Source organism: Hyperolius riggenbachi, chromosome 10 (genome assembly GCF_040937935.1).
Source record: "Hyperolius riggenbachi isolate aHypRig1 chromosome 10, aHypRig1.pri, whole genome shotgun sequence".
Lineage (NCBI taxonomy): Eukaryota > Metazoa > Chordata > Amphibia > Anura > Hyperoliidae > Hyperolius > Hyperolius riggenbachi.
The window spans coordinates 236,980,297-236,995,198 of NC_090655.1; the positions used below are offsets into that span (position 1 = coordinate 236,980,297).

Genomic DNA, 14,902 nt, shown 5'->3' on the forward strand with positions numbered 1-14,902 from the left:
AGCGTGCCCATAGAGGTTTCAAGCCAGAAGTCCCTGTGTCAGTGGAGTGGAATGAAAGGCGTGTCATGCTGATTGCTGTGTCATGTGACACAGGGCAACAGCTGAGTGAGAGAGAGAGAGAGAGAGAGAGAGAGAGGGCACAAGCAAGAAAGGGAGAGACAGATAAGTGAAAGAAAGAGGTGGCAAAGAGAGCACATTAAAGACAGCTGAGTGGGAGAGGTGACAGAGAGAACTGGCAAAGATAGAGGTGGCAGAGAGAGAGAGAGAAACATGGGGAAAGATGGCCAAGAGTGTCAGGAGTCATGAAGAAAGACAACTAAGAGAGAGGTGGCAGAGGGAGATGGAATTAACTGATAAAGAGGGATACAAGGAGAAAGACAAGTGAGATAAGTGATACAAAGACGGTCACAACAAACAAAGAGATATACAGAGAGAGGTAGGTGGCAGAGAGAGACCTAAAGAAAGACAGCTGAAGGTGATGGCAGAGAGAGACATGGAGAAAGACAGCTGAGGAAGGGGGCAGAGAGAGAGATGGAGGAAGACATCTGAGGGTGGTGGCAGAGAGAGACATGGAGAAATACAGCTGAGGGAGGTGGCAGAGAGAGACATGGAGAAAAACAGCCGAGGGTAATGGCAGAGAGAGACATGGAGAAAGACAGCTAAGGGAGGTGGCAGAGAGAGACAAAAAGAAAGACAGCTGAGGGTAATGGCAGAGAGAGAGATGGAGGAAGACAGCTGAGGGAGGTGGCAGAGATAGACATAAAGAAAGACAGCTGAGGGTGATGGCAGAGAGAGAGACATGGAGAAAGACAGCTGAGGAAGGTGGCAGAGAGAGAGATGGAGGAAGACAGCTGAGGGAGGTGGCAGAGAGAAACATGGCGAAAGACAACCGAGGGTGGTGGCAGAGAGAGACATGGAGAAAGACAGCTGAGGGAAGTGGCAGAGAGAGACATGGAGAAAGGCAGCTGAGGGAAGTGGCAGAGAGAGACATGGAGAAAGACAGCTGAGGAAGGTGGCAGAGAGAGACATGGAGAAAGACAGCTGAAGGAGGTGGCAGAGAGAGACATGGAGAAAGACAGCTGAGGAAGGTGGCAGAGAGAGACATGGAGAAAGACAGCTGAGGGAGGTGGCAGAGAGAGACATGGAGAAAGACAGCTGAGGGAGGTGGCAGAGAGAGAGAGATGGAGAAAGACAGCCGAGGGTGGTGGCAGAGAGAGACATGGAGAAAGAAAGCTGAGGGAGGTGGCAACAGCAATGCATTCAGGTAAATACAGAGCACTCCTGTTCAGTCTTCTACTGCACTTCCTCTTACATGTCAGGAAGCAAAGGGGTGAAACTACTCTCTAGAGATGTAATAAGTGCAGCTGAATAGCCACTACATGGGGATAGCGCAACCATAAAAAACATAAAAGGAATAAAGATATGAAACAACATACAAGACGCATGACAGTAGCTCATTTCAATTAGGTCCAAACTAGCTGATTCTATTATCTGAATCTCTCCAAGTTATACTGTATATTTAATAGAATACCTAAATAATGTATGAAATTACACTTAAAGGGAACCTGAAATGAGAAGTACATGGAGGCTGCCATATTTATTTCCTTTACAACAATACCAGGTGCATGGCTGTCCTGCTGATCTGTTTGGCTGCAGTAGTGTCTGAATCACACCAGAAGCAAGCATACATCTAATCTTGTCAGATCTGACAATAATGTCAGAAACACCTGAGCTGCTGAATGCTTGTTCAGGGTTAGGCAGGCTAGCCTCGTAGATACAAAACTCGCATACATCTAATCTTGTCAGATCTGACAATAATGTCAGAAACACCTGAGGTGCTGCATGCTTGTTCAGGGTTAGGCAGGCTAGCCTCGTAGATACAAAACTGATATTCTTAAATACATTCTGTTCATAATGTCCACCTGACATGTCAAATTTCAATACAAATATTGAGAAATTGGAGAAAAACATCAGTTTTGTAAACATTCAAAAACATGTTAAATGTTGACTGATAATAATTAAACTTTCCAATTGAGGGTATTAGGCCAAGAGTAAGTAACTTATTTATTAGCTATTTGAGTGTGGTGAATGGTTTATCAGATGGTATAGATGTGTTTATCACGTGTGATGATACAAGCACCACTGATAAATGTGTATCGGCAATGGACAATTCATGCAAATTTACAATAAGAGATTTTTTGGCACTTTAAACTTTATAATGAGACCAGAGCACCTAATGACGAGCCTGAAGTTAGGTGTGACTTGCAATAGCGATACAAGTAATAATGGTACTATAGATCACACATAGGGCTTGATTCACTGAAACAAATAGCATGCCTTATCAAAGTTAGCACGCCTTATCAGAGTAGCAGTAGCATAGCAAACTTTTACCTGCTAATTGGCAATGACGAGAGCTCCACTCTTGTCCACTCCACTCCTGACCTGAGCCCCTGCTGGTTCGTAGCGTTCGCCATGCGACTCTGATAAGACGTGCTAACTTTGATAAGGCATGCTATTTGTCTTAGTGAATCAAGCCCACAGTATTTTTATAGTAATAATAATTAAACATCAGCAAAGCATGAACGTTCTTTAGGCCATTTTAGGACATTTTTTTGTGAAATTGTGTTTTTCACAAGTCTCCACTAAACAGCTGAATCCAGAGGGAAGAGGTGGAGAGCTGCAGTGGAGTTGGGCAATCACTTTTGGCTTAGGCAGCAGGTTCTCTGTCCTCCATATTACTGCTTGACTCGTTTCACTCTTTATTTGTATTCACTGTTTAGTTGGGCTTTAACGGGCCACTAAGGGGAAAAAAAAACTGTACAGTTTAACCAAATATAAGCCGTACATTTGTCCCAGAGTAAATGCACTAGAGCAGGCAACATAATCAACCAAGTCATGTTAGATCTGCCAGATTATAATACCTATTATAAGTGATGGCTACACCGGAATCAAAACATTTACCCTAGGATAAGTGTATGTATGTGCAGACATGTTTTACATTTTACAGTTTTTCGCCATAGTGCCCCTTTAACTTGTGGGGGCTTTGATCTGCAGTTGTGAAGAAATCCTTGAAAAATATCCACAGTTATGAATTGTGAGCACATAACACATCATACAGCACCTTACACAGCACATTGCACAGTGCTGCACGATATATGATGGGGACTAAACTGGGCTAAGCAGTCACAAACCATGGCAGGTGGGGAAGGGGAGGGGGGAGGGGATTATGGGACCGCAGTGCATTTGAGAGCCTCTCACTAAGTAAGCTACTTGTGGACCACTGTACAGAGAGTCTCCAGTCTGAAAAGCATGAGCCCCCCCCCCCCCCCCCCCCCCCTCCAAAAAAATAAGAATAAATAAAAGTGTACATTTGAAAAATATTAAGAAAAGCAAAAGCTATTTTCACTGTGATTATAATTTTTGGCTCATCCTATAATATACTTCGAAGAGAGGCATCAGGTGAAGGTGTACAACCCCTGATTCACTATATTTTCACACATTTCATATTTAAGTGGACCTAAACTCGTGCACAAAAGACCCAAAAAAATGCAGAAAATCCATCCTGTTTGTATTTAACATTTAATTCTCCCTTATCTGCAAATAATCACAAGTGTAATTTGAGCAGTCAGCTCTGTCCCCAGTTCTGTGCTAATATGTAAACACAGGAGGTTAACTCTTTCTGTGGTCCCATGAAACCAGGAAGCAGACACTGCAGATTTATTGTCTGTAAGCTGTAAGAAAGAAATGTTTTTCTTTAAAAGATAAGCAACAACATAATAATCTTTAGAGCAGAGAGTAAGCTCTGGGTTTAGGTCCACTTTATGGAACAATGGCTCTGGGTTTCGAACACGTGTTTTGCTGACCCAATCATCATAGGATGAATGCCCACAGCAGCCAATCAGGATAGGGTTCTTCCTCCGGGCATCCTGTGATCATCACTGGTTACCAGCCAGTATATCATGTCACAGAGCTTAGCTGGTTTATTAAATGATTCCACTTCTCATTGGTCCAGCTGATGGATAATAGTGCATTCTATTTTTTTTGGTCCATGTTTAACCGCTTCTGGACCTTGCTAATTGAAATCTATGCCTTGTTTGGGACCTGTTATCCCTGCAAGGGTGTAGATTTCAATTAGCGCTGCACAATCCCGCTGCTGCAGCAGCCCACTCGCTCCGCTGTTGGTACATCAACAAAGCTCCGTGAGCCGGTCAGGAGCCGATTTCATTAGCTCCTGACTCTGTGATCACTGTGAGCCACATATAACAGCAGCAGAGGGAGTGGCCTGCAGCAATGGGGGAGCAGCACGAACAACAAGAGAGGTGGGTCCATGCGGCAAGATGTCGGCAAGCACAGTTTTTTCACCCAGAAGTCTTTGGTCCTTAAGGGGTTTAAGGGAGTGTAGAATTAAATATTTGATTTATCTTTTTTTATTTTTATTTATTATAGCTATTTTTTTGAAATCAGGAAAATATTACATATCACACAAATAGAAATGTGATGTTGTTCAACAGCGCCACCTGCTGGCTTGTTGAAGTCCCACAGATAAAGAACGATTGGGCCTAATTCCCAAGTATGCGACTTTCATTGACTTTGTGGGCGATTTTAATGCTGAGGTCTGGCTTCTGGCACGTAGCTCCGCCCCCTTGCACTAGAGGTCATCGGCGCATCTCTAACAGGAGCTGCACAAGCCCCTATGACCTCTTGTGCTTGGGGGGCGTGGCTACATGCTAGAAGCTGACAAATATTAACCTCGGTGGACACTGTAAATATTGTAAACTTTATTTACACAGGATATCGGGAGAAAAAACACAATTCGGATATACACATACACATATATAGCAATCACTATCTCATCATGTCACATGTCACTTCGGGTATCCTTTAAAAGCTCTAGCTAATCAAATGCTATGAGTTTTTTCTTAAGTGAGCAATGTGATTTTACAAAAAAAACCAAAACATGGCATTGCATTAGCAAAGTATTTTCAAATCACTAGTGTTAAAAAAGCTCTTGCAGTGTGAACCAGGCCTAAGTGTTGACTTCATAGACACTACAATACAAAAAGCAACATATGAGCTTTGGTTTAACATCCAGGACTAAAAACTTCAAGCCCCATCTGAGACTAGTGAGGCCTACATTCCTCTATGAGGATAACTGCCAATAGTTCCCAGAGATAAGTACCCCCATTGTAAGGGCACACACGATAATACTGTTGATCTTGAAAATGCATTTATATTTTAGTGCAAACAGCTTAATGGTTGTACATTTCTGTACAAGGTCTAGGCTAATGTCGGTCTGTACTTCTGCACATGCACTTGGTTGTCTTATTTGGAAACTTTTTTTTTTTTTCTGAATCAGAATTCCATATTACTATCTGCCTTATAAATGGATGTTTTGCTTATTTAATAGAGGAAAGGAAGTACATTTGGGGCTAAGCACAAGAAACCCATCGTATCATATAGTTGGCATTATGTCACGATCTGTCATCTATGATCTAGTAGCATTCTCTTCTGAAACTGACAATTGTATGCCTGCTGTCACATAAAACGTGTTTGGAAGCTGATGGTCTGCCTTCTTTTCTCATGATATGATTAGGGTGTATTAGTATTGGGTATATGGTAAGCACATCTACTACCTAGAAATGTAATGTATTGGTTCAAGTGGAACTAAAGTGTGGCAAAATATACAGTTAAAAACCTTCCATCTCCTTATCTAATATATAATTATATAAATTGCCATTGACCCAGCATAATGTTACATTTGTAGATAACTTAGGGCCTGATGCACAAAGCAGCAGTAAAATTGCTGTGTGCAGGTACTGATGGCAGGATGGGCAGCACACGTTACCGGGGTAACGTGGGCATCGCTATGGTAAAGCACAGTAGACCGCCAATTACTATAGTAACAAAGCGTAACCCCAGTAACAGGCATTGTGCTAACAGGGTAATGTTTGCTGCCACCCTGCCGTTAGTACCTGCTCATGGCAGCTCTACCAGTGCTTCGTGCTTCAGGCCCCTAAAAGGACACCTGAAATGAGAGTGATATGGAGGCTGCCATATTTATTCCATCTTAAACAAGACCATTCACCTGCCTATCCTGCTGATTTATTGCCTCTAATACCTTTAGCCATAGACTCTGAACAAGTTTGCAGATCAGATGCTTCTGACACAAATGTCAAGATTAGCTGAATACTTGTTGGTGTGTGATTCAGACACTACTGATGCTGAATGATCATCAGGACTGCCAGGAAACTGCTATTGTTTAAAAGGAATTAAATATGGCAGCCTCCATATCCCTCTCACTTCACGTTCCCTTTAAAGGGAACACAAGCTGAAAATAAACTGATGAGATAAACAATTCTATCTATCCTCCGTTTCCCCCCCCAAAAAAACTTTTTTAGGTTTCCCACAGATGTTTTATTTTTGAATCTACTTTTTACGGTTTCATTGGCTCTGCACAATGACACATGCATTGAAGTATGACAGTTAAAATCTATGAATTATTGACCCTTTTTTATGCCTTTCCTGCTCTCAGACGCCATTCTCTGCTAGGAAAGTGTTTTATGGCTGTAATACCTTATCAGTGAGGGTTACACTTTAGTCCGACCCGGACAGAAATGTTCACTTGCATTCCTGATATTTAACTCTTTCAGACAGAGAAATAAAAAAAAGGTACACAGCATAGTTATTTGTGTGCTTGGCACGGTACATACACATGTCTATCTCATCATATCACCTCGTGTATCCTATAAAGAGAAGTCCAGAGTTCTTTGGCCACCTCTACCTATGTTGCCATAGCCCTCCCCCATCCCTCAGATTGGTGGAAAATTGAATGCTACTAAAGTACAAAAATGGTGATAGGATTGCAGTTTATTTGTCATTTGTGGTGGAAAATTAGTGTTTTGGAAGAGTGGAGCAAAGAATAGACTCATATCTGCCACCCTGAATTTCCAGGCATAAAAATGCAAAGTGCTGTGCATAAAACAAACTATCTCCAGAAGTTCAGAGGAGTTGTGCCTGAAGTTCAGGATGGTGTGATTGTGTAATATGTCAGCGCTGTGTAATATGTTGGCACTTTATAAATACAATTAATAATAATAATAATTATTGTGTTGCCACTGAAATTGACCATGAAAGCTCAGGAGAAAGGTTAACTGCCTTAGTGCATTCCAGACTGTACCATATTATCAACAAAACTGAAGCATTCAAATAAACCTGAGGGAAAGGGGGGTGCTCTTTAGACTATGCATGGCTGTGTGTAGCTACTGTCACGAGTGTCCTAGACATGCAGTTCCCATTCTTTCCAAATGCGGATTTCTAGGGTGCTCTTGGTTACAGCTGCTGTGCATTTATACAAGGGGGCCCATGGGGTGGACTCTGCCTAGTCCGACTTCCAGCTACACCCAAGACACACAGCGACAAAACAGAGGAGAGGCCAGACACGATAAGGAGAGTTCAGGCATCTGAGGAGTCAATAGATCATCATTCTAGGCAAGTATATATTTTAAACATTTATTTCAGTCACTGCTTTGTGATGAGCTGGTGTCCTTAATGACATTTTGCTGTGTTCAAAAGTATACACACATAAGAACTGTTACATACCTCCCAACTTTTTATGATCAGAAAGAGGGACACTTAAGCCACACCCACATCACACATACCATAGATTTCATAAGAAAGTTATGTTGTTTTATAATTTAAAACCACACTGGTCCTTTCTATACTGGTTCATCTTCCTTCAACATTTGAAAATAAGAAATAGATCAATTTAAAGAATGGTAATAAAGTTTAGAGTCAGTTAAATACAGTTTTTCAGTAGAAAAATACATATATTTACATAAATCTGAATTAGTCCTGAAAGAGGGACAAATGAGTTAGAAAGAGGGAAAAATGAGGAAGAAAGAGGGACAGAAGGACAGAGTTCCCAAAGAGGGACTGGTGGGAGTTATGCTGTTATCTGTTGCCCTCACTGGTAAACTAAATTGTGCCCACTATAGAATCTCCGGGTACAGAGATCTGACCTCTGTGGCCTCCGATCCACTCTGGCAACAGCAATGATGTCCAGGGCCAGCGCTTCCATCTGGCAAAGTGGGCAATTGCCCAGGGACCCCTTGCCAGCTCATGCGCCCCATGTCTTTTCTACCTAGGACTTCAATTGTGTTTAGAACTGGCCCTTGCTATATCCTCTCCTGTCCACCAAAACCAGCAAGCAGGTGGACAGAAAGTAGCCCCTCTTTTACAGCTGTCATTGCTCCCACTGGGAAACATTATCCTTAACTTCCTAGGGTAATATACAACTTTAGTGTTTATGTGGGTTTTAGGTGTTCCCCTATAAAGAAACTAGTTGCTGCTGTCTTTGCTGCTCTAGGAGAATCTTACGGTAAGATTCTTACCTGTTTCCTATAGGTATAGAAAAATAGGGGAATCTTGTCGATAGCTTAGGTTTTATCTAACAATTCTCCGACACGTGGGCAGACAGCAATAAAAGCCCAACAGATGGTCTGAATACATAGATAAGCATAGACAACGATAACATCTGTAAAGGAAGTTCTAACCACATGGAAACACAACAGAATCCTGTATTTCTCCAACTCCCACAGGTTTGCCTGGGAAAGAAAGTGAGGTTTTCACAGCAACGCCCTTCTGTGAGACTGACCAATGAGACTCCACTCCGCCCCTCTCCTCGCTGCATCATGTGCTGATTGGTGGACGCTCCGGGGCGTTCTGCAGGAAAACAGTGTCCTCAATATGGCGGGCTGGTGGCCATCTTCCCGTAGTCCATCTGGCAGCATTTCGATTTGTTTACTGTCACCACACCAGGAAAGGAGTGTCGGGCATAGACAATAAAGCGTCCATTTTGCTGTAGCCCGGAAGAAGAGGCGAGCAGAACAATAATCCTGTTAGTATTGGGTGACAGGCTGTAAACTGTAAAAGAGGTAATTGTGTCTTCTTATTATGTAAACCAACACAGAGATCTTGCTGGGAATGCTGTCACTGCCATCGGAGTCCCCAATCCACGTGGTGCAATCCGTATTTCATGCACAGCCCCTATTCTGTGCGTAGCCCCTACTGCATGTACTAACCTTAGGTCATCTGCAGTCAGGAGCATAATATTCCATTGGCTAGTGCCCACTTGAATGCGTTTTCCGCATGCAGATAAAAAACAGACAACAGTGAAGCACTGCAGCATGCATTTTCTCTATCAATTACATTAGCTTCTGTGATAAAACGTGCATGTTTTCATACCTACAGACACATGGGGCTTGATTCACAAAGCGTTGCTAACAGCACGCTGGTGAAAAGCCCTTTATCACGCCTAAACTCAGTTTAGGCGTGATAAGTTTAGGCATGATAAGTTTAGGAGTGATAACTATAGCACCAAGCACCGCAGTGCATAGCTGATCAAACGTTTTGCGCTAGCAAAGTCTGGTGCACTTCGCATAGAGTTTAATGGCGCTGCTTTGTGTGCGGGACTTTGCGCGCGATCTAAACTTATCACGCCTAAACTTATCACGCCTAAACTGGCTTTTCACCAGCGTGGTGCAATGGTTATCACGCCTAAAGTCTTTTAGGCATGCTAACTGGGTTTGCACCGCTTTGTGAATCGAGCCCTAGGTGTGCAGAAAATGCATTCAGAAAACTGTGTGCTCCCAGCCTCAGCTTATTACACTCACTCTGTCCATCTCTGATGGAGCCAGACTACAGAGCACTTGGGGAGGGGTAGAGAGGTTGGGGGCTGGGTGTTGTACGCAAGAACCTGTTGCACACTGAATAGGGACAGTCTACAAATCTTTTTCTATAAAACTTTGTGTGATTCGTTATTAGTGGCTGAACAGATGCAGTCATTAGCTTTCTGCTCTCTACACAATTGTTCTGTTTCTCTTCGTGGCCTTAGTTGTCAGTCTCTCAGGACAGGGAAAATAAACTACTCCCCCCATGGTGCCCCCTGCGGCTTCTGGGCCACCGTGTGGCTGCATCCCTTGCAGGGTCTATTGTTACCCCCCTGTCTGCGTCCCCATTCCATGTGCAGCTCAACATATAACACCCCTACCCCTTCCTTTTACCTAAGCTCCTGTCTTGTGCTCCATGCAGTCACCATCAGCGGGCATATTAAAGAGATTTTTAGTTCTGAACTATCCAGAGTGCTGCCATCTTTGCCTTAGTCAACTTCTCTCAGTGTGGCCTGCAGGAGGAAACAGGTTGCATTTCTGGATGCTTTGCATGTGGTATTTGCTCCCCACATCTAAACTCACTAACCTGAACTACACCTTCCCCTGTCTGGAGACAGCAGAGCACACTTGCCTTGTAACCTCATCCAACCTAGAGTCAGCAGTCCACACTACACCTCTCCCTACTGAGAGTCACTATTCTACATGACTCCTCCTCCTACCTAGAGGCATCAGTTCACACTACACCTCTCCATATTCAGAGTCACCAGTCCGCATGACTCATCCTCCTGGCTAGAGTCATCAGTCCACACTACACCACTCCCTGCTCAGAGTCACCATTCCACATGACTCCTCCTACCTAGAGTCATCAGTCCACACTACGCCACTCCCTACTCAGAGTTAGCGGTCCAAATGACTCCTCCTAGCTAGAGTCATCGGTTCACACTTCTCCCTACTCAGAGTCAGCAGTCCACATGACTCCTCCTCCTCCTACCTAGAGTCATCAGTTCACACGCCTCTTGTCCTAAAGAACCAATTTACAAAACCAATTTACAAAACTCGCATATTCTCTAATTTAAAGTTAAGAGATCCTAACTGATCCCATCAGCCCTACATTTTCTGTTTCAAGTAGCATTATCATTTTGATGGAGCTGAGGGTCTAGAGCAGCAATATAAAAATCCAGATGTTATTTTGTGTTATTATGTGTAAGTAGATTTAATTTTTTATTACTTTGTTAGCATAGTATGAAGAAGAAGAAGTGAGATATCGCAAGAGGGATCAGCAGTCCTTGGAGGAGGCTGAAATGACGGCAACAATTAAAGAAGAAGTAACAACTTTTGCTATGGGTGATCAACAATCCATAGTGGAAGGCGAAGGAATGGAGGCAATTAAAGAGGAAGATGCAACCTATGTAAGCGCTAATCAGCATTCTACAGTGAAGGGTGAAATAATGAGAACTAAAAAAGAAGAAGAAGAGACACATATTAGGGATGATCAGCAATCTATGGTAAAAGTAATTATGGTGACAATTAAAGAGGATGAAGAAGAAATGTATGTGCAGGATAATCAGAGTTCCACAGAGGGGAGTGAAATGATGAAGACAATTAAAGAGGAGGAACATCTCCTGGATATTGGCACAAGTGAGTGAAAAATAAAGTAATACCTTATAAAAATATATAATATAGGGTTCAACCTCCATTTCTGAATATAATAGCACATGGGGTATAGATACGGTTCCCAATTTGAAAAATCCCGATTTATTCTTCATTATAAGATCAGGGTAATTAAACAGGGTAGAGATTCCAGGGCTGTGGAGTCGGAGTCGTGGAGTCGGGCAATTTTGGGTGCCTGGAGTCGGAGTCGGAGTCTGTAAAAATGCACCGACTCCGACTCCTAATGAATTTGTAACTAATTAAAATGGAAAATATGATAAAATGTTCTATTTCTCAAAAAATAGTCATTAAAATAATGTATATATACAGGATATATACAGTAATAGCTGTGCTTAGTCCACAAAAATGAAATAAACCAATGAAAATTAGTTACTTGTGCTGCTTCAATAAAGCAGTCCCCGTATTTTTAAGGTCAGATATACAGATCTGATTGTGACTGTATATATGATGTGTACACAGGAATCTCATATATACTAAATAACATCTTTGCTGTAAGAATAAAGCCTGATGTGTAGCTGTGTCACTAATAGAGATGGTCAACGAGATGGAAATAATTCTGCATTGATGCTGATTTATGCTAATGTATGCACTCCCTTTGCCGATGAAATCAAATAATTTGATATGTTGTTAAAATTTGGTTTGGTGACTACAAATTAAAGGGTAACTGAGACGGATGAAAAGTAAAGTTTTATACATACCTGGGGCTTCCTCCAGCCCCCTTCAGGCTAATCAGTCCCTCGCTGTCCTCCACCACCCGGATCTTCTGCTATGAGTCCTGGTAATTCAGCCAGTCAGCACTGTCCGGCCGCAATCCGCTCCCACAGCCAGGAACATTCTGCACCTGCACAATAGTGCTGCACAGGTGTAGTATGCTCCTGGTGGCGGAGTGTGTGCATGCGCACTACGCCCGACTGGCTCAAGTACCTGGACTCATAGCAGAAGATCCAGGTGGTGGAGGAGGACAACGAGGGACTGATTATCCTGAAGGCGGCTGGAGGAAGCCCCAGGTATATATAAAACTTTAATTTCATCTGTCTCAGGTTTACTTTGTTACACAGTAGTACTATACTCTACATATGCACTCCCCACAGAGCTGCAGGGAATCCACTGAGAATGCTGTGCACATTGAACACAGAGGTGTTGTCTGTTTACAATCTCCTCATTCCCCTGCAGAATACCTGCACATCATTCTTACATGTACCCACACTTACATTGCCTAGGGCCTGATAGATGTTCTTTGTTCCGGTTTGTACCTTTTACAAGTACTCTTACCAAGGACTAGTTTTAGTCTAAAGGGAATAAATATAGTAGTCTACATATCCTTCTCACTTCAGTTGTCTTGTAAAATTCCTAAGCTTTGGCAGTTAAAGAGACTCTGTAACAATTTTTTCAGCCTTAGTTCTTCTATCCTATGAGTTCCTATGCCTGTTCTAATGTGCTGGGGCTTACTGCAGCTCTTCCTAATTACACTGTCTCTGTAATAAATCAATGTATCTTTCCTCTGTCCTGTTTGTCGGGCTAAGGCTTTGATTGTGTGGAATGTGCAGGGCTGCTTGTGATTGGTAGAAGCGATACACACCCTCTGCAGGCCCCCTGCATACTCACACACTATGCTTAGCTGAGCCTATTAGAAGCTGGTTAGTTTGTTTGTAAACATTGCCTAAAACTGTTAATTACAAGCCAGGATTGCAGCAGAGAGTGGCAGAAACAGCACAGAGGGGCACAGGAGAAAATAAGGAATAGAATGGTATGATTTTTAGTGTAAGAATATTAGAGTACAGATTCTCTTTAAGAGACGAATTTCATGTTACATACTTTTAATCCACAAAATTGTAATATGCAAATTAGAGGAGTCGGAGTCGAGGAGTCGGAGTCGGTGGATTTTTGGACCGACTCCACAGCCCTGAGAGATTCTGTTAAACACATGAAAGGTTTCCATATTTCAATATATCATCATAGTACCAACAAATGTGTGGAGATACTGTACACCATATGAAAGGCCCATCTCCATTCCTCAGTATAACATCATAGCACCAACAAATGAGGAGGAGATACTGTACACCATATGAAAGGTCCATCTCCATTCCTCAGTATAACATCATAGCACCAACAAATGAGGAGGAGATACTGTATGCCATATGAAAGGCCCATCTCGATTCCTCAGTATAACATCACAGTGCCAACAAATGAGGAGGAGATACTGTACACCACATGAAAGGCATATCTCAATATGTCCAATATAAGTGATATACTTAACCACAGCAATGTGATCATTGTACTGTAGACTCCAATGTGCCATTTATAGTTTGGTTGCTCTGTACATTGATTTATGGCTTCTGTTTAATATCAGTATCAGGAATATGCTGGGACAACATTGCAATTTGAACCTACAAACATGACTTATGACTGCAGAATATGATATATGACATAGAAATGATAGTTGTTTCCATTGTCCCCCCAACAGATGGGCAGTATATTGTGAGTCCCTTTGAGGGACATCTCATGTCACATCCGGATGATGCTGCTGAAGATAATGCCATCACACAATGTTCTCCAGGAGGAAACAACATTGTAGGAAACACTCATCAGAGACGTCACAGAGCAAAGAGACCAGCAGATCCCTGTAAACCTGTGGAGAGATGTCACAATGTGAACAGGTCACCTAAGTCTTTTCCTCTGGGGGCATCATCTGCTCTGTCAAATCAAGCCAAACCCAGAGAAGAGACAATCTTCCAAAGTTCTACAACTGATAAAAAGCCTGCCTCTAAATCATCTGTTGCTGGAAACCAGAAGAAGCTCTCACAGGAGCCGTTATTTTCATGTTCGGAATGCGAGAGAACATTCACAATGAAGTCTTTATTTGTGAGACACCAAAGAGTTCACACAGGTGAGAAACCCTTCACCTGTTCCGAGTGTGGGAAATGTTTCTCATATAAAGAGAGCCTCACTGCCCATTCGAAGATCCACACGGGTGAGAAGCTTTTCTCCTGTACAAAGTGTGAGAAATTATTCATTCAGAAGGGAGACCTACTTAAACATGAAAGAACCCACACTGGTGAACGCCCTTTTTCCTGTTCAGAGTGTGGGAAATGCTTTGCTGAGAAAGGCACACTCTTTACACACCAGAAGACCCACACCGGTGAGCGGCCCTTTTCTTGTACACAGTGTGGGAAGTGTTTCACTGAAAAACGCACTCTTCTTATACACCAGAGAACTCATACTGGTGAGCGTCCTTTTTCATGTTCAGAGTGCAGGAAAAGCTTCATACAGAAAGGAGACCTTCTTAGACACCAGCGAATCCACACAGGCGAGCGACCTTACTTTTGTTCGGATTGTGGCAAAGGTTTCATCCAGAGAGCAGATTTGCTAACACACCAAAGGACTCACACTGGGGAGCGGCCTTTCCAGTGTTCAGAGTGTGGGAAATGTTATACAACTAAAGGCAATTTAATTGTACACCAGAGAATGCATGCCCGCTGATGCCAGTGACTACCTTTAAGTGACATTTCATCACGGGGACAATTGTACAGTAAAAATAAAGGAGTCAAATCTGTTTTTAGTGG

General features: G+C 42.6%; 1 protein-coding gene across 1 annotated transcript in view; it reads left to right on the plus strand.

Annotated features, from left to right (window-relative positions):
- The window catches only part of LOC137536962 (zinc finger protein 271-like), a 34,593-nt gene extending 19,701 nt beyond the window's left edge, over window positions 1-14,892 (plus strand). The window contains exons 6-7 of the mRNA XM_068259128.1: window positions 10,910-11,306; window positions 13,804-14,892. Of these exons, the coding sequence (XP_068115229.1) occupies window positions 10,910-11,306; window positions 13,804-14,819 (1,413 nt within the window). The 3' untranslated portion in view covers window positions 14,820-14,892. The remainder of the gene's footprint in view (window positions 1-10,909; window positions 11,307-13,803) is intronic.
- Window positions 14,893-14,902: the final 10 nt, after the last annotated feature.